Source organism: Episyrphus balteatus, chromosome 1 (genome assembly GCF_945859705.1).
Source record: "Episyrphus balteatus chromosome 1, idEpiBalt1.1, whole genome shotgun sequence".
Classification (NCBI taxonomy): domain Eukaryota; kingdom Metazoa; phylum Arthropoda; class Insecta; order Diptera; family Syrphidae; genus Episyrphus; species Episyrphus balteatus.
The window spans coordinates 154,927,321-154,948,024 of NC_079134.1; the positions used below are offsets into that span (position 1 = coordinate 154,927,321).

Sequence of the window (20,704 nt, forward strand, 5' to 3'; positions counted from 1 at the left end):
ACAGCGCATGACACTCCTAGCCAATTTCCCCAGACATATTGTGTACAAGTCATATATGAAAATTCCTTCGAAAAACTAGGTCTCTGAACTGCGTCTGCGAGAGTTTATTATATGCTTGGAGTCTTCCTGATTTCCCCTACTATACTGATTTTTTTCTAATTTTTTTTTTTCGTTTCAGAAAAAAATAACAATACAAAGCTAGGGGTTGAAGAGTCGAGTGGTGCTGTATACATCCAATTGTATCTTATTACACCGGCACTATGCGATGATATACACACTTTCTAACGATAACTTTTTTTTTTTTTGCTTTTACCAGACAACAACGACAAAACGAGGTTCGCAACCATCAGCTTTCATCGAAGAGAAACAATTCGTCGCAGTTCAGTTTGCCGCAGGAACCTTTCGTGTTAAGTTGTGATTTTTCTTCCTTCGAAGGATTACCAGAACAAAAATATATAAAAAATTAAAAAAAAAAAAACCGTCAACGTGAAGAGAGAATTTAATTTTGAACGGAGTCATTACAGAAAAAGGGTCAAACCTTTTCTTTTTCTTAATTTAAAAAGAATTTTAAAAAAATGTGCGTTTTGAAAAAAGTTATGAAGAATTTTGAAGAATAATTACTAAAAGTGTCCTACTTTTGAATTTTGTTGTTTCTCTATTGTTCCCCAAGTCCCGCTAGACAAAAAGAAAACTTCTAAATATTGATTTTATTTTTCCTCAAATTTCCTCCAATTCCATTTCAAATAAATTTGTCTATCCTCCAAGTCCGTCGGAAGAAAAAGAAACAAAAATTTGTGCGTTCACTCGGTCGTATACGTAACCTTTTTTTTTTCAACAAACAAATCTTTTTTATTTGGTCTCTCCGATGGTCCTCTCGATGTTATATCCCAAACCGCTTTTAAGAAGTGTCATCGCTGGTGTTGATAATCTCGAATGAAGAAAGAAAAAAAAAATATATGAGAGTGTGTCCGTGTAACCTACATTTAACAGAATTTAAAAGAGAATTAACCCCTAAAATAAGGGAGGCCAAGGCATAGATAGAATTTTTGTCGACCCAAAAAGAATTACGCTATCCATCTCTCGTGTATAAAAAAGTCAATGGTTTTTTGTTATTTTTCATTTCTATTTTGAGTTATTTTTTTTTTTTTGTTTTTGTGTTTTATATTTTTTACTCGAGTGTTTGTGAGTGAAATAGAAGAAGAAGAGGAAGAAAAAAATGCCCTGTCATATGACACCCGACAAGATGATGATGAAAAAAATGTAAATAACATGTCAGGATGTTTATGCAACGGTGTGGAAGAGTTAATGAAATCGTTTTTCTTCGTTTTTTTTTTGTTTTGGATGGTTTACTATCCCCACACGATTTTGTGTAAAAATCTACTAAAATAAAACAACAACAAAAAAAAAATAGATAAATAAATAAAAATAAAATAAAACATGATTTAGATTCAAGTTTATGTGTTGCGTTTATTAAAAAAGAAAAAAAGGGCAGCAATATAATATTATATACATTTTGTGTATGTAAAAAGAAAAGGATTCTTTGTCCTGCTGAAGAAGGATTAGAATGAACAACGAACATTTGAAGGTGAGTTATGAATTCAATATAGAACTTGGTTTTTGTATAGGTACCTTTTTTTATATATGGAGGATCTCTTTTATATCCGTTTCAAATTATAGGATTTATGTGAAATGAAATTTATTTAGGACTATAGTAGATACCTACACAAAGTCAACAGAAAACTATTTAGGCTGAAGAAAGAAAATTTTGAAAACATTCAAGATAGAAGGATACAACCTTTTTCAATTTACAAGACAAATACAATTTTCTTTGAGAGCTTGAGAGTAGTGTTTTGCTGAAAAGGAACAAAATATAACTTAGTACCTATACAAGAATGTGTAAACATTGCAAAACTAATAGTGCACTTTTGTTAAAAGAATCAAAATATTTTGTACTGATTTTGTTTTAAATTTTCAACTTTTTCAATAAACCTGCCTTTTACATGGGGTATGTAAAAATTAATTTTTGACACTATGTGCTTGTTTAATATAAAATCATATCGGAAAGATCTAAACAGGTGTTGAAAGAAGGAAAACAGTTCTTATAGAAACCATTACTAAATATGTTCAAACAATTTTCCTTATACAGGGTGTCCCAAAAGTAATGGATCAAACGAAATAAGCTGGTAGGCCAACTTAAGGGCTCTCAGAATTTGGTAACTTGTTCATTCTAAATCCTTATGGTTTTGGATTAAATGCAGTTTTTGTGAAATTTCGAAAAATCCCTACTTTGCAACAGTATTTTGCTTTCTCCGGCCATAATTGTTTTTTTTTGTTTTTTTTTTTTTTTTTTTTAGAATTCTTTAGCTAAAACATTGCCTAATAATAAGAAACAGAAAGATTAATTATCAAAATATTTTTTATTTCATGCGCCATTTTGCTGCAAATTAATTAACAGTTCCAAGTTTTATAAAAATTCAAATTCTTACATTTTTTTCGGAGCAACACGCTGAAAAATTTTTTTACGATGTGACACTGGTTTAATATTTTAAAAAACTTGCCCTGTTATTGCTGTTTCTAAAAAAGTACCAAAATTGAAGTTAGATCGAAAGATATTACAATTTTAATTCAACAAAACAGGGATTTTCAGAGCAAAAAAAAAAAACATACAAAAAACACATGAAGTAAGAAAATACACACAATATTGACTTTTACTTAAGAATTTCTTAAAACTGTATTAATTGGTAAATAATTTTATTTATTTTAATTTTTTTGAACAAAATTATGTTAGTTAAAAAATTATCAAAGAAAATTTAATTTTTAACGGTTTGTTTTCTTAGGTTTTTTTTTCTCAGAGTAAATTGAAAATGAATAAAAATTCACAAGACTAAACACATGAATTAGGTAATTAATAAAATATTTTAATATATTTTCTGTAAAATACAGTTTCCAAACTACAAAAACAAAATTAAAATTCAAAATCACAACTTTAACAAAAAATAATTAAAAAAAATATTTTTTAATATTTTGTTTATTTTGATGTGCTTATTTAGGTAATTTTTTATCTATTTTTAATTGATATAGGCTTTATATACACTAAAAAAACGTAAAAATCTCTCATATTCATGATTTTTTATTTAACTTTTGCCAAATTTATTCACACTTTATTAAATTTAATTTTAAAATTTATATGCGATTTGACAGATTTTTAACTGCGACTACAAATAAAATGGCGAGTATCTATATTAATTTTTAAAAAATTAGTAAGTAATCTTTTTAGTACTTTATTTATTACTTATTGCAAGTTGTGTATAAAAATATTTGCATTTGTTTTTTTTTTCTAACATTTTAGCGAAAATTTAAGTAACATTTATTTTTCATTTTAACTTGTTTAATTTACATATCACTTTTTGTGTGTGCAAAGTTTTAAACTTCCCATCGTTTTACGGAATTTTTAAGTTAAAGTCAAAAACTTCAAGTCCTCTGTGGTACGTTTGACTGTTTACTGATTTCAATTAAATTTTCCCGTATATTTTTTTTCAGTTTTCTTGAATTACAGTGGTTTTTTATGATTTCAGGTGTTGTTTTCTTTATATAACTCAAATTTTGACAGACTTTAATAGATTTTAAAAATTTTAGTAAAGTGATTTCTGTATAGTGATAAAGTTAGATATTTGAAAGCAAAACATCAACATTGAATATCGGGCTCTAAAAACAGATAAAAACTCAAAATCGTATCGCTTTTGGTTTTTTTTTTGGAGTGAGCTCCTTGCATTTTTTAAAAAATCCAAAAAACTTTTAACCAAAGTATTTTATTCATTTTTACCGATTGAACTAACTGGTATGTATCTAGAACTGTATTTTTTTTTTTTTTATAAGAATAATTTTCAGTATAATTTTATTCCATCTAATATACCAAATAAAGGGTTCCCGGAACATCTCCGTAACTAAAAAACTGAAACTGAAAGGGTTTAAAGACGTATTAAAGTCTTCTTTTTATACACAAAATTCTTTATAGCTTTTTTAAAAGTCTAAAAAATTATGTATTTGAATTTCATCATATGCGAAAGTAATCTAACAAAAATTTAAGTAAATCCAGAAAATAAATCACTCATACGCCGTAGTGACCAATTTTCAATTTCGCAAAAATTCGATTTCTGTAAGCATTTTTAAGAATTATTAGACAAAATAAAAAACTCTGTTGTTATTTTAAACCTAAAAATAGAAATTTTTGGCAAGTTAAATGGGACTATCCCAACTGTAGCACTCGGAGTGTAAAACTTTTTTAATCACTCCCAATTTGAATTTTACCACAAAATTATATTTTTTAAAAAGCATGCCCAGTTGCAAGATGCAATTATTTTTGTCTGCCTTCTAGTCCTTTGATCCTTATTCAGTTGTTTTTGAATGCCATTTATAGTTTAAGAGAGTATACTCATTGCAAAGATAGTGAAAGTATATCTATGAGTAACATAGACAGATTCATGGTGGATATCTATGTTTTTTTTTTGTTTTATTTTATTTTCGACGAAGAGAAGATTTATTACCTTGGGGCAGCAAAACGTATAGAGTCTTCCTATTTAAATGTTTGTGTTGTATGATATCTATCCTTAAGGTGAGTTCTTACTTTACCTTGTGCCAGAAACCATTATGTAGGTGGCGATGCGAATATGTACGAGTATTTCCGACACTTAACTTTTTGTGCACAAATACAAAAACACACAAACACCTAGAATAACTGTACAGCTAGAAGAAAATAAATTTTCTGCTCTTAACTGGCAGCAAGGACTTGCTTTTTTCTAACAAAACAAAAAAAAATAAAACAAAAAATAGAACTAAAGTATTCTCCTTAAAGAGTAAAGAACTTTTTCTTTCCCAAAAAAAATAAAAAAAAAAAAAATAACATTTCAGTTTTTAGTGCCACAAGTAAAAGAGAAGGTGTGGTCGTTTGAAAAGCACTAAAGTCTGAATTTTTAGGTGAAAGTTATTTGAGGATTTAATTTGGAAAAAAAAGGGTTGATGTGAAATTTAACTTTTATCTTTTTCTTTTGGTGTTTTTTTTTGGGGGGAAAATTCCTGTTCTCATTTTGTAATCTGGGGTAAGAGCACTTAAATGTTTTTGTTTCTAGTTACGAAAACTTGAAGTTTATATTTGAAGTGCTAATTTGAGCAATTTTCGATGAGAAGCAAATAAAAACCAAGGAAAAGGATAAACTTCTGGATTATCAAGTTCTCATCATTACACTTAAACTTTGATGCATGAGTTGAGAGTTTTTATTTTTCACAAATTATATCATTTCCAAAAATTCAAGACTCTTCTCTTGAGAATATAAAAGTTTTACTGCAGTAATCTCATTAAAAAAAACCTACTTTTATAACACTTGAAGTGGGGATTTATAATAAGGGTTTTAATGGTTTACTTAAAATGTAATCGGTTTTAGTTTATTCGGAATTCAGCCCGAATTTTCTATTGCAATTGATGGAAGGTTCAAAAGATTAATAGATCATCGCTTAACTTTTATTTGAAAATTGTTTTCGTCATTTTTTTTTTTTTTTTTTTTGTTGAAGTGAAATATAAAAGTTTTGAATTATCAAAAGATTTAGGCACAACTTTTGTTTTCAAATTTTTTTTTAATATAAACAAACAAAATTTATTTTTATGATAAAATTTTGTGAAAATGTGTTTTTAGTTATAGTAGGTATATAGTTTTAAATTTTAAGTAGCGTAATTTTCAAGCAAAAAAGTTGATTAAAAAATTTTATTTTCGACTTTTTTTTTATTGAAATCAATAAAGAAATGTGGAAAAGTACTAAACTACTAAAAAAAATATTTTTCTAGATCAATTTTTAAGAAAATGCCAGTAATTACACTAGTTTACAAAAAAATAAAAAATTTTTGGTCACCAAGTACCGTTATACTTTTCGTATAGATTAGAGTCCAGAAAACTCAAAAATCTTATCTAATAAAATGTTTATGGATAGGTTTTTGAGATATGATTTTTCAAAGTTTTTTGTCGTTATTTTCCCAGCATATCGGGCTATAATTCTTTAAAATCTAAATCTTTCGAGTCCTCATAGTTTTAAATTTTTCATGTGTAAAACACTTTCTGACAAAGTTAAAAGAATAATTTTCTTCAAAATTTATGAATAAATTATAAAGATATGACCATTTTTGTAACGACTAGTAATATCCTATCGGTATTTATCCTTTTAAAAAAATTTTAAAATAAAAATATTGTAAGAAACTTAAGAAAATATATTCAAAAAGGAGATAATAGTATATTTTGTAAAATAGACTCATATTTTCTACGCTATTCTAATTTGTAGATTTTTAAAAAGCATTTGTTTTTTAAAATAAATTATTTATGTTTTCAAAATCGTTATATTAAAATTAAAACACAATTTTTTACACTGGTTTACAAGGGTTTTGTTGCCGAAACAAAAATATACTTTTCCAAAGGTTTTCGGTGGGCTGAACACGAATCCGAAGTCAGAAACAACTAATCAGCTCCCGTTTTTGAGATATTACCGTTAGAAAATGCAAAAAAATGTTTTTTTCTGTTCTTCGGACCTTATTCTTTTGTATAAGGAAAATCGTTTGAGAATATTTAGTAACGGTTTCTACAAGAACTGTTTTCCATCTTTCGATACCTGTTTAGATCTTTTCAATATCTTTTGTATTGCCCGAGATATAATAAAATGAAGTAAGTGGGTTTGGCTTTATATTTTATAAAGGAGATAATGACGTTATAAAGTTTATAAAAATACCAAACAACTGAGGATATCTTGGGCAGTAAAAAAGATATCGGAAGGATTTAAACAGATTTAAAAAGGTGGAAAATAGTTCCGTTACTAAATATACTCAAACAATTTTCCTTATATAAAAGAATAAGGTCCGAAGTACTGCATCTCAAGTAGCACACTTGTGTATAAATTGGTGTAAATTCATTAATTTTGGTGTAAAATTGAGAAAATTGAAAAAATATGGTGTATTTCTCAAAATTAGTGGTATAAAAATTATACCACTGTCTTTTCTGTACAAAATTTCAACATTTTTTTAAGATTCCGTGCAAAAAATACACCGATTTTCAGTTGTTTTTATAATATACCATTAATGGTGCATAAAATTATTTGATTCTGAAATCAACCAAAACGGTTTATTTTGTACACTCTGTTTGGTGTAGGAAGCACACCCTGTGGACATAAAATTCACCAAAATGCATATGTGGGAGACGCCATATTTTTCAATGGACGCCATTTAAAAATAGAAGACAGCGATTAATTATTTTATTAAAATAGTATATTTATCGACCTAATAGTCCCGCATTCTTAGTTTTTTAGATTCATTATAAAAAAACTTTTCTTAAAAAAATGTAAAACAACACAAAAATTATAATTTTTGAAAAATGGATTCTTAAAATCGAAAAAAAAAATCATTAATTCACTGACATTTTTGAGGCGCTCGATTTTTAGAGGGGGTAGCATCTAAAATTAGTAGATAGAATGTGTTTCGTTTTAAAATTTGGCAAACAAAATCATATTTAACCATTGGTTTCTTATGGCAATATTATGAAAGTGAATAAAAATTCATTTTCATTTATTTCATAAGAAATGGTGTGAATTAGAATTCATCAAACTGTTTGAGATAAAAAATAAACTTTGGTTCAAATTTTAAATCAGAATAATTTAAATGGTGTATTTTATCCATAGATTTATTGTGTATTTTTCAATTTCAAAGGGATAATTTTCACCAAAAACAGATCATTTAATATACCACTAGTGCCATTTATACACCAAAATCGGTATATTTTTTTAACCACCGGAGTTTATTTTATACGAGAAAATGGTGTATTTTTTATATTCAAAATGCATATCACGAAAGTGCAAAAAATACACCAAATATTTTGGTGTATCTTAGACTTTTGTGCTACTTGAGATGTTCTAACGGTAATATTTAAAAAACGGGAGCGGATTAATTTTTTTTGACTTCGGATTCGACTTCAGCACACCGAAAACCTTCGGAAAAGTATATTTTTGTTTCGGCAACAAAAAAAAAGTTTAATTTTGTTAACCAGTGTTATTTCTCATTAATCGTATCCCTTTTTGTTTGAAAAATGGTTGAAAGTTAACTTACACATTAAAAAATATTTTTTTTTAATAAGCGCGATTTAAATGATTCTTTGAATATTTTTTTTTTTTAATTTTCTCTTATGCAAAAAATTTAACTGCATACCTACTTCTACTAGAAACGAAGTCTTGTAAGAGTTTTGATTGGTTTTAGAATATTCATATAAAAATGCAATAGCGAAAAAATTTAGGGATAAAAAAAATTCCAATTTTTTTGAGGTTTTTCAAGCGATTGTATTTCCCTTAAAAATGATCGCACTGTAATTAAAAAAAAAGTGCTTTGAAGCTCGAACTTTCTAATTTAGAGAACTTACAATGAAAACATTTTTCAAGCTAAGTGTTCGACTCAATCCTATTGAATACTTGTTCATTCAGCTTAAATTTCCTTTTTTTTTTTAAATTTTGATGCGAACATTTCGACGCTTAGATATCTAACTTTGAACGGAAAAGGATCTTTTTGCCTTTAATCATCAGTAACCGGTGATTGCACAAGACATTTAAGGAGTGTTTTGAAATCTTGATTTAATTTTCCACAAAAATCAAGTATTTTTTATTTATTTTTTAATAATTTGGAAAATCAAGAAAAACTCTACAAAGTCTCAATTCAATCGATCAAGTCGTTTTTTTTTTTGTTACATTCGATTGAATTTTCACAAAAAAAATTTATATTGACTATAAATGACCAAAGTCTTTAACAAAAAAAAAATGTTAAAAAGTGAAAAAAAAAAACATTTTTTTGTTGAAAATAATCCAAATACAAAAATATAAAATTAATGTTTCGACATTATACGTCAAATATAATCGTTCGGTTGCACTAAAAATATATTGATTGACTGTCAAAAGCTAGAAAAGAGTGTTTAAAAATATGCACTGTGGCGTATGAGTGACGTTTTTTTTTTTGAATAGGTTTTAATTGATTCAATGTGACCAAAAAACGACAACTGTAATTATTTTAATATGAACTTGTGACATGCAATAGTTTTTTTTTTTTTTGTATTGTTTGAATAAATTTGAAATCGTTGAAATGGTTTGAAAAGTGGAAATTTTAAGCGACACGTTTTTTTCGAATTATGTTATGAAAACTGTTCATTAATTTTTAAAATAAATGATATTGTCATCTCGAAGCCAAAATTGTTTATTCATGCATCTATTTTGTTAAAGATACAGCCATGCATAAAATTTTACTGTTGTAATTGCCCATGAAAAAATCTATATCTAGGTTTGAGTAGGAAGAAAGATGTTTTCTATAAATATAACAAAACATTTATTGAGGTTTCACTCAAAAAATTTAAATCATCTCTAAGATATTCCTTCTTTTTACAATGAAGTCTTAGAAATATTTAAAAGAATTTTTAATGCTTCCTAGGATTTTGAACTGTGGGTTGAGAAGAAGTTATTTACGGATATTATGTTGATGTATTATGAAGGTTCACCTACAGATTGAACTTTGTAAAGTAGGTACATATAGGAAAATATATCTACAACTGTTTCAATATTATACCCAAATCAAATATAATAGTAACATGAAATTTTTCATCTTTCAAGAAAAACAAAGAGAATCATTTTTTTAAAGGCAAATGATATTCATTGAATAAAATCAGGAAAATATTAACTTTTTTTTATAATTCGGCATGTTATCAAGAGAAGGATGATATTTCCAATTATTATGCTCTCTAGTTCGGTTTCAAGTGGTTTTAAAAAAAGACTTCCAGTTTTGATAGACATTTAAGAATACTTTTTCATAGAAAAGGTCTTCAAAATATTATGTTTTCAAAAAAAGGTAAAATATACAAATGTTTCCCATCATATAGATTCTAAAGAATATAACTAAAAAGGATAATGTTACAATGAAAATGTTCCTATTTTTTCCTAGAAGTCCTTATAAAAATTAATTTAATAAAAAATATTCCATATTCCTAAGAATTGACCTAAATAACAACTCATCTTTTCACATCTTTACATAAGTATGCTTTTGCTAAATTCTTCTTCAACAACAACAACAACAACAAAACAAATCAACTCATAAAGGATTATATTGTAGACTCAATGCCTGGAACTGATTTAGGGTACTTGAGAGTCATCTCACAAATTGACATGCATCCATGCAAACATAGACGACATACATTATAAAGGATTTCAATATTATAATAGAGTTGAAATATGTATAAAAAAGTTTATCATCTGCTATCATCTATTCGATGACAAACGATATGTGACATGACAACCACTTGAGTCTGTGTCTGTGTGTGTTATAAGTGCAAATAAATGTCAGAGGAGTTTTTCTGAAGAGCTTCACACATTAGATTCATAAAAGGATATCGAGAATTTGTATTGTGCATACGACTTTGAGAGGGAAATTATAGTTTTTTAATTGTTAATATATGGATTAAAGGTAAGGCTTTTCTTTAGGGAAGAAAGATTGGAACAAAAAGTTGGTTTTATGATGAGTTGTATAATGATAAGTTGTCTTGTAATTACTTGTTGCTTCACTGAAATCAAATAAAGAATATAAATTGACACCGACATTGTATTCATTTTAAAAAAATACGTTTACATTTAAAACAAGTTTATCTTCAAATCATCTTAATTTACGAAAATACACAAAAAACCTAAATTTATACCTTTTAAGGATACAATTATCTCTTCATTCATTTGAATGTCTCACACGTAATAAGTTTTATCATCTCTAAACAAATCACATCTCTCTATTATACTCCTATTAGATCTCAATAACCTTTATCTTTGTTTACGTATTTCCTGCCATAACTTGACCATTGTATAGGTGAATTTGAAATTCCTGAAATAGTTGTTTGGTCTTCCGGTATAGTCTTTTATTTAATATCATATCACTCCTTGAGGAAAAAAATCAAAATATCCTTGGCGATGCTATACACAATAATATCACTCTCTATTCTACACCTCTATCAAATATCCCTTAATAGGACCTTTTTTGAATCCTGTTTATCAAAAGTTGTGTTTTCTAGTGAATCTATACTAGAGAAAACCTTATGTTGTAGATGTAGATATGTGTAGGTAAAGCTATATAATATATAAACAGGATATAATATGGCAGTCTCATAAGAGTCGTCGTTATCGTTTTATGCGGAAGTAAAACGAATGGCCGGATGTTCGGACACAAGTCAGGCGTAAAGTGTACCTATGTGTTTGTGAATTCGTGTGCTAAGTATGTGCGAGGAAAAATCTTTTCAGGCGTGTCCCTTATTTCCAATATCATTAGTCCCAAGGGTATTTCATGAAAAACCAATACGATCTTTTTTTTTTTCTTAAAGAAACTTTTATATACGTGTTATAATTTTCTTTTTTTTCGTTTGAATAGGAAATTAAAAGGATATTTGGAGAAATTTTTTATTTTTGATCTTCTGCATCGTTTGGTCTTTATTAAGGAAGATATACTTAAATAACATTAAAGAATTATTAAAAATGCATAGAGTTCCTAAAAACCTTTGATTGGTTTGAATTTTTTCTAAACAGGAGAGATTTTTAAAAGGAATAAGTTTAAAAATTCGTCAGAAATTAAACAAAATATTTTTTTTTAAATTCTTAAGAAATTTTTGTATTCTTTTGATGTCTCACCCGACGGATTTGAGTGGCATTTTTTAAAATACTTTTTTTAGACAATTTTTCAAACTCACATTATTTTCTTCAATATAAACGTTGTCGTTATAACCTTGGATTTTTTTTTTCGAAAACAACAAACTTTCGAAAACCCCATTAAAAAAAATTGATTTTTGGTTTTGGGTTTTCAATTATTATGAATAGAGCTTTAAGATACTTTTCTTTTGATTTCTCACTCGATGGAATACGACGAAATTTTTTAAAATCATTTTTTTCGAAAAAGACTTTGGATTTTTTTTTTTTTTTTCGAAAACCCAAAAAACATAGATTTTCAATTTTTTGTTACAATAATGAAATAAGCTTAAAAAGACCATTCTTATGATTTCTCACTCGATGGAATTTGATGAAATTTTTTAAAATCATGTTTTCAAAAAACGGTTAACTTTGGATTTTTGTTCGAAAACCCAAAAAAACATAGATTTTCAATTTTGAGTTTTTAATAATGAAAAAATCTTCAAAAGACCATTCTTTTGATTTCTCACTCGATGGAATTTGATGAAATTTTTTTAAATCATTTTTTCGAAAAAACGGTTTACTTTGGATGTTTTTTCGAAAACCCAAAAAAACATAGATTTTCAATTTTGTGTTTTCAATAATGAAATAAGCTTCAAAAGACCATTCTTTTGATTTCTCACTCGATGGAATTTGATGAAATTTTTTAAAATCATTTTTTCGAAAAAACGGTTAACTTTGGATGTTTTTTCGAAAACCCAAAAAAACATAGATTTTCAATTTTGTGTTTTCAATAATGAAATAAGCTTCAAAAGACCATTCCTTTGATTTCTCACTTGATGGAATTTGATGAAAATTTTTAAAATCATTTTTTTCGAAAAAGAGGTTAACTTTGGATTTTTGTTCGAAAACCGGACAAAAACATAGATTTTAAATTTTGGGTTTTCAATAATTAATAAAGCTTCAAATAAAAAGACCATTCTTTTAATTCTCACTCGATGGATTTCGCTGGATTTCGATGCAATTTTTAAAAATGCATTTTTTTCGAAAAAGGGGTTAACCTTGTATTTTTTCGAAGATCGGAAAAAAAAATATATTTTGAATTTTGGGTTTTCAATTACTAAAAGAGCTTCAAGAAGCCTTTCTTTTGATGTTTCATTCGATGGATTGGGATGAAATTTTCTAAAATGTTTTTTTTTTTTTGAAGGGGTTAACTTTGGATTTTTTCGAAAACACCAAAAAAAAAATATAGAATTTTAATTTTTTGTTTTCATTGTGAAAAGAGCTTCAAGAGACCTTTTCTTTTATATGTCTTATTCGATGGATTTGGATAAAATATTTATAAAATGTATTTTTTTTTTTTTTGAAAAAGGGGTTCCCTTCGATTTTTTTCGAAAACCCAAAAAAAATTTAGATTTTTAATTTCGGGTTTTCAATTGTGAACATAATTTCAAGAGACCTTTCTTTCTATGTCTCACTCGGTGGATTTGCATTTTCTTCGACAAGGTGTCATTCTTTTATAATGTTCTTATAAAGGTTTTATAAAGCATCACACAAAAAACTACTTCAATAATTTTTTTCAAAGAATTCTTTAAAAAGTTTCCCCCATAATCAAGTCATAATAAAGTGTGTTGGCTCTTTTAAAAATAAACTTCATTTCTCAGAATATATTTTGAAATCATCCATTCAACACAAAACGTAAATGATGTTACCCATTCATTCCCCTGGCAGGTGATTTACTTTCCTGTTTTTTTTTTTTTTTTATTAAAATAAACTAACTTGTCCAAAACAGACATGAAACATGTTAATCAATCAAACATTCTTTTATATTAAAAGAAAAAAAAATGAGGAGGAAAAACATAAATCCAGCCATCAATCAAAACCTGCGAACATAAAAAAATGTGTTCATACCTGTCTGTCATCAATACAAAAAATATAAAAAAATAAAATCAAGAACATATTACGTGCTACTTACATGAGAGTGTCCCCAAAGTACAACAGAAGAGAAAAAAAAACACCTTGTACAGGTCAATTAATTTCCAATTACACTTTGTAACAAACAAACACATACTTGCGTGCTTGCTTGCAGTTTGCTTGCTCGCCTCATGTAGAAGGTACCCTTAGAGACACTACTTCTTCTACACCGCGCGCGTGCTTCACCTGCTCAACATGGATTACTTTAAAGTCTTGTCACGTCTGGCAATATTGTTCGTGTGATGGCTAAGTAAAAAGGACATTCACTGATGGCAAATGGCAACAAGCAGAGTCATCAGCTGATGTCTCTCAAAAACGTTAACAAATTCCATCAACGCAAACTCGAGTATAAAAATTGTTTTTTTTTTTCTTTTTTTTTTTGTTTAAGAAAAAAGTTTTTCTTTCTTTTTTTTCACATCGGTTAATATTGATTTTCAATTTCTTGGAAGAAAAAAAAAAAAAAATGTTTTTAAATTGATATTGAAAGTCTGTGGATAAAGTTCTACTGATGAAACGACTTTAAAAGTTATATCTAAAAGGCGTAAGAGCTCTTCAAAAACTTCATTCAGTTTAATAGTTTTTAAGAGATATGAAATAGATAGAATAATGTCTTTTTGTTTGAAAAAAAAAGTCGAAGAAGAAAAGTTTATCACTAAAAGGCCAAACCAGTATTGAAATGACGTTATTTGAAAGTAGACCATTTTAAATCATTAAAGATTTGTTTTTCTTAAGATAAAGGAAATGCATTCTCAAATATACCTATTTGCTTATATTTACTTTTGTTTTATTCACACCCACCAGGATAATGAGATCATCAACACTTTCACAATAAAGAATTCATCGTTATCTATCTGTGAGAATACTTTAGCCCAATTATCAGGATATCAGCGCTCATTTATTTTACATGAGTTTTCTTGGGTACAGTGATGTGTAAAAAATGTTTATTAGGGAACTTTTATTTAGGCGTTTGTTTATTTTAACTATGAAGGCTACCATTTGCTTCAATTAAACAGTAAGACACATTCAAACCGTTAGAAAAAATTTTTTTTAAGTTCAAAAAATACCTTCGAATTGAACCTTTTTTCACAAGTCCGTCTTTATTATGTTTTCAGGGAGGTTATTATATTTACTTGGATTATACGAAAAGTTTATGATTGGTGAAAAAAACCAACTCCATGTAAAAATCAGACTTGACATTCCGATGATACAGAATGAGAAAAAAGTGCATTGTGCAATGTTTTTCTGTCTGTCTACTTGACCTACAGCCCAAACCAGTTGAGCAATTTTCCTCAAAACCGAATTGCTATACCGATTTCAACGATAACTTTTATACAAAAAAAAAGTTTAAGTAGCCGTATTTTAAATTAAAAAAAAAAAAAATTAGGACTTTTTAAAATATTTTAAAATTATTTTTTGAAAAAATAATTTTTTTGAAAAATTATTTTTTTGAAAACGGATCAGTGAAATTTTAGATTTATGTGTCAGATAATAGTTTCATAAGAATGGCAAAGCATTGTTTTTTTTTATGTTTTGAAGATTTGCAATTATAAAAAAAAACGGGAGCGGGTCATAATTCTGCTTGTCAAAATTCTGTACGACAAAATTCTGTGGGGTCAAAATACTGTAAGACCATAATTCTGTATGTCATTATACGTTAAATACAAAATTCTGTATGTCAAAATACTTTATGAACAAAGCACTGACTTGCAAAATTCTGTTTTGTAAAATTCTGTACTGCAAAATACTGTATTATTCAAGAATTTTCCATTGATAAAAAACACCATAATACTAGCTTTAAATATAATTATTGACAGTAAAGTTGTGATTTTATACAAACATAATTATTAAAGTAAAAAGTAAATGAATTCATAATAAAACCTCTTTTAAATAAATCTGTATTTCAAAGTTCTGTAAAAATGTTGTAAAAAATATCGTTTTGAATTTTGATGTACAGAATTTTGAAATACAGTATTTTGACCAACCAGAATTTTGAGTTTCAGAATTTTGTTCGTACAGCATTTTGCACATACAGAATTTTGACATACAGTATTTTAGCATACAGTATTTTGAATACAGAATTTTGCAACATACAGCATTTCGACCCCAACCCAAAAAAAACTTTAAAAAAAACGACAATAAAAAAAATATATAAAAATTCCTTCCTTATGGGAATTTTTTACTTGCTCTATAGGGCAATTATTGGTTTCGTTTAAAAAAAAAATACGAGGTTTTAATCAAAACCAACATTACGATGATGGAGAAGACCATATAGTCGCATATCTCACATATAACGTTTTCGAGGTATTGCAACTTTCTCGAAAACGGCTCTAACAATTTCGATTAAATTTGGTATACGTAATAATCTTATTGATTTTAACAAAACTGCGTTTTTAGTTTTTCCCAAAAAATTCGGAGAATGGAAATATGGCGTTGCGGTTTTTCAAAAATTGACATAATTTTTAAGTTCATATATTTCATCAAAGCATAAGTTAATTTTATTCAAAATTTACAGAAATCATTTTGAATTGTCAAATGTAAAAAAAAATAAAAAAGTTTTTGAAAAAAAAAATTTTCTAAAACGTTTTTGAAAAAAAAAATTTTTAACTTTTTTTTTTTTAAATTTTTTTCTTGACACTTAACAAAATCTTAAATTTCCAATAGATATTTAAGATAAAGATACTTTGAACTACAAGAGAAAGTACGTGCTACCCAGTCGTGCATTTTATTTTGTATAGTAGTTTTATTTTTACATTTTCTTTCGGGAGAACAGGTTTATGAAATTTTGGATTTCATAGATTTCATTACATCAAACATACTACATTATGTTGGTATATCCTTACGTCATATATTAAGTTTTAGATCAGATTTAGAAAGTGAAGACAATTTTGAATACCTACTTACTTCAATTTCAAGTAAATAAAATGCGCGACTGGCCCGCATGTCCTTGCTCTTATACTAAAACTTGATTAGAATGTTAAGGCTCTTATGTACAAACTTGTTGTTGTAAAATGTATTAATTTAAATTTAATGTTATAACAAGACATCTAAAAACATAGAAAATTTGTTTCTTTTTTTTTAATTAACAAAAACATTATGTTTAAATTGTATTAAACCTTAAACAAAGTATTTCATATAATTTTTTTAATAAAGGAACCGTTCTTTATATAAATAATTTTATATTTATGAAAACTCTTATTCATTATTAAAAAAAAAAAAAAAAATTAGTAAGCCACTCTTAAGAAATTATTATTTTACACATTAAACCAAAATTTAAAAAATTAAAATTTATACAGATGTATTTTTAAAAATAAAAAAAAAATTGATTTTTAAATTTTTTAAAAATTTAAACAAAATTAACAATGTCAAATTTAAATGATTTTTTTTATCAAAATCGTTTGAAAAAACAATATCTTATCAATAAAATCACTCAATTTCAAAATTAAGGACATATTCAAAATCTACTCGTTAAATCGCAACTTTTGGTACCTCTTTCGATTAAATATAGAAACAATAACAAATTTATTTATAAAACAATGGAAACGGTCAATCATTCAAATGTAGCACTTTAATTTTCGAAAATTAAGATTTTGTAATTATTCAACAGATATTTGAATAAAAAAAAAAAAAACAAAAATCATGTATGTTCATTGCTCGTACATTCCATGTTAAATATTTTTTAAGTCGAAATTTAGGTTTTAAAATCCTTAAAGCCATTTCTTTCACAGCACTGTAAAATTCCCCTATACCTGTAAAATATATACTTTTTGACCTATTAAGATCAAGCACCTTCATTAATGAGACTTTTCTTCACCATTTATCTGATTTTATCTGTTTCAAGAAAGAAAGTTACAAAAAACGTGCCTCTTTGTCGTTTTACTTCCTTCAAATTTCAAGATATCAGCATTTAAACAGTAGTTGCAATGGTCAAGTCAAGCCCACATCACAAGGTAAAAGACATAGGTAGGCTATACAATACAATTCAATAGGTCATTTTATCGAAATAAAAAAAAAATTATCCAGGGTATGAGATATTTTGCAGGACTTAAATGACAAATCGATATAAAAAAAAAATACTGTCATCAATTGGAACGTTTATCGATGAAAATCAGAACAAATTTCCGACTCAAATGAGGCGAACAAGATTGTGGTGGTTTCTTATTGTTTTCTTATCGTTTTTTTCTTTTTTATCTTTTTTGAGAAAAAGTCTTAGTAGAGAAATAGACAAGCAACGAAGTTTCTACCCAAGTAACAATTTCAAACCTCGGTTACAAAATAACCAAAGTTATAAAATAACTGCAAATAACCGCGGTCATAAAGCGGCTATAAACGGGTTGTTAAAAGTCTGTGGTTAATTTTAGGTTAGAAAAAAAAACCCAGTATTTTCGAAGGTTTGTTTTGGGTTAAAATTATACGTAAAATAAACTTTTTAGTCATAAATTAGTTTAAAAAATTCCATTTTTAAACTAAGGAAATGTTTTGGCTATTTATTTACTTTTATTAAACCCTGGTTACATTCTTGTTATTTTTTCAACCCAATTTTTTTGGTTAAATTATAACCTCAGTTTGAAGTTGGTTTTAAAATAACCAAATTTCTTCAAAAGTTTCGGAAAAGTATTTAAATAACTCGTTTTTGACACAAAGTCATAAATAAGTTTTTAAATAACTTCTAGTTTTGTGTTTTAAGGGTTAAAAAATAACCAAATTTTGACTCCAAGTTTGAAGTAAGTATTTTAATAACTTTTTTTTCGCACAAAAAGTTTTTTTTTAAGTTAGAATTTAACCAAATCTGATCCCAAAGTTTTAAGTAAGTATTTTAATAACTCTTTTTTTACCCAAAAAGTTATTTATAGGTTATAAATTAACCAAATTTTATCTAAAGTTTGAAACGAGTTTTTAAATTACTCACTTTAAGATGGAAGTTGTTTATTGGTTTAAAATTAACCCATTATAAATCCTAAGTTTAAGGTGAGTTTCTAATTAACTTCTTTATTTTTGTCTTTTATGGGCTAAAAAATAACCAAATTTTCATTACAAGTTTCAAGTAAGTATTTAAATAACTCCTTTTTTACACAAAAAGCTATTTATAGACTAGAAATTAACCAAATTTGACCTTAAGTTTGAAACGAGATTTTAAATTACTGACTTTTTACCATTAAAGTTGTTTATTGGTTTAAAATTAACCCATTATAAATCTTAAGTTCAAGGTGAGTTTCTAATTAACTTCTTTATTTTTGTCTTGTATGGGCTAAAAAATAACCAAATTTTCATTACAAGTTTCAAGTAAGTATTTAAATAACTCCTTTTTTACGCAAAAAGCTATTTATAGACTAGAAATTAACCAAATTTGACCTTAAGTTTGAAACGAGATTTTAAATTACTGACTTTTTACCATGAAAGTTGTTTATTGGTTTAAAATTAACCCATTATAAATCTTAAGTTTAAGGTGAGTTTCTAATTAACTTCTTTATTTTTGTCTTTTATGGGCTAAAAAATAACCAAATTTTCATTACAAGTTTTAAGTAAGTATTTAAATAACTCCTTTTTTACATAAAAAGCTATTTATAGACTAGAAATTAACCAAATTTGACCTTAAGTTTGAAACGAGATTTTAAATTACTGACTTTTTACCATGAAAGTTGTTTATTGGTTTAAAATTAACCCATTATAAATCTTAAGTTTAAGGTGAGTTTCTAATTAACTTCTTTATTTTTGTCTTTTATGGGCTAAAAAATAACCAAATTTTCATTACAAGTTTTAAGTAAGTATTTAAATAACTCCTTTTTTACACAAAAAGCTATTTATAGACTAGAAATTAACCAAATTTGACCTTAAGTTTGAAACGAGATTTTAAATTACTGACTTTTTACCATTAAAGTTGTTTATTGGTTTAAAATTAATCCATTATAAATCCTAAGCTTAAAGTAAGATTTTAAATAACTACTATAAGTACGTATAAGTTTTTAATCAACTCGTTATTTACCTTTTAACAACCCTGGCAATTTTTCAACTAAGTTCAAACCCAATTTCAAATAATCAACAACTCTCCACACATACACATTCACCATACTCGAGCGTCGCGTGTCGCCCATCATATTTTTGTCTCTCATTTTTCTCAGATCTCTCAGTATTCTTTTGTGGCTGGTGGTAACAAGTTATTGTGCGCGAAAGTTATTGTGAAAAAATATAAATTAAATTAAAAAAAATATCTGTCTGTGAAAAATTATTAAGAGGTAAGTTATTTGTTTATAATTTATTTTAAATATTGTTATTTGTTTATAATTTATTTTAACCCTTTGCTTCCTAGTGGTTTCAGCATGATACCACCTATTAATTACTTTGTTAGTTTTTTTTTTACTACAAAATGGACTTTTCCTTTTGTACTCTCAGCTCAAAACATTCCTTATACAATGTTATTACTAGTACAATCATTAGTTTTTTCATTTTAGTGTGTTGTTAGAAAATATCAAAACTTTTTTTCAAGATATTTGTATTTTTTTCCGGGAGCAAAGGGTTAAATATTAAATATTGTTTAATAAATAACTTCAGAGTATGAAAAATAACTTCTGAGTTTGAAAAATATCTTCTGAGTTTGGAAAATAACTTCTGAGTTTGAAAAATATCTTTTGAGTTTGGAAAATAACTTCTGAGTTTGAAAAATATCTTCTGAGTTTAGAAAATAACTTCTGAGTTTGAAAAATATCTTCTGAGTTTAGAAAATAACTTCTGAGTTTGAAAAATATCTTCTGAGTTTGGAAAATAACTTGAGAGTAGGCATACAGATAACTTAGCGCGTCTTTTCATTTGTCTTTCTCATTCCGCGTTATTATCCCAAGCTTGACTGTTGATAAAATCACTGTAATAAAAATGTATTCTATCATTAAAAATAAAATTTGTAGTAGAACTACTTTTAAAAGAAAAGTTAAAAAAATAATATTAGAAATGCGTGAAAAAGAAAGAATTAAAAATCTTGAACAAGTTTTTCTTAGCAAGAGGTTATTTGAAGTGCAGCAACACCTTT

The 20,704-nt window shown here is 26.7% G+C and overlaps 1 protein-coding gene across 2 annotated transcripts in view; it reads left to right on the top strand.

Moving 5' to 3' along the window:
* Positions 1-379: 379 nt before the first annotated feature.
* Positions 380-20,704, top strand: part of LOC129906805 (uncharacterized protein DDB_G0288805) — a 298,594-nt gene continuing 278,269 nt past the window's right edge. The window contains exon 1 of one of the 2 annotated variants that reach the window (XM_055982727.1): positions 380-1,585. In XM_055982727.1, coding sequence (XP_055838702.1) covers positions 1,565-1,585 — 21 coding nt within the window. In that variant the 5' untranslated portion in view covers positions 380-1,564. The remainder of the gene's footprint in view (positions 1,586-20,704) is intronic. The other variant, XM_055982728.1, reaches the window with a different exon arrangement.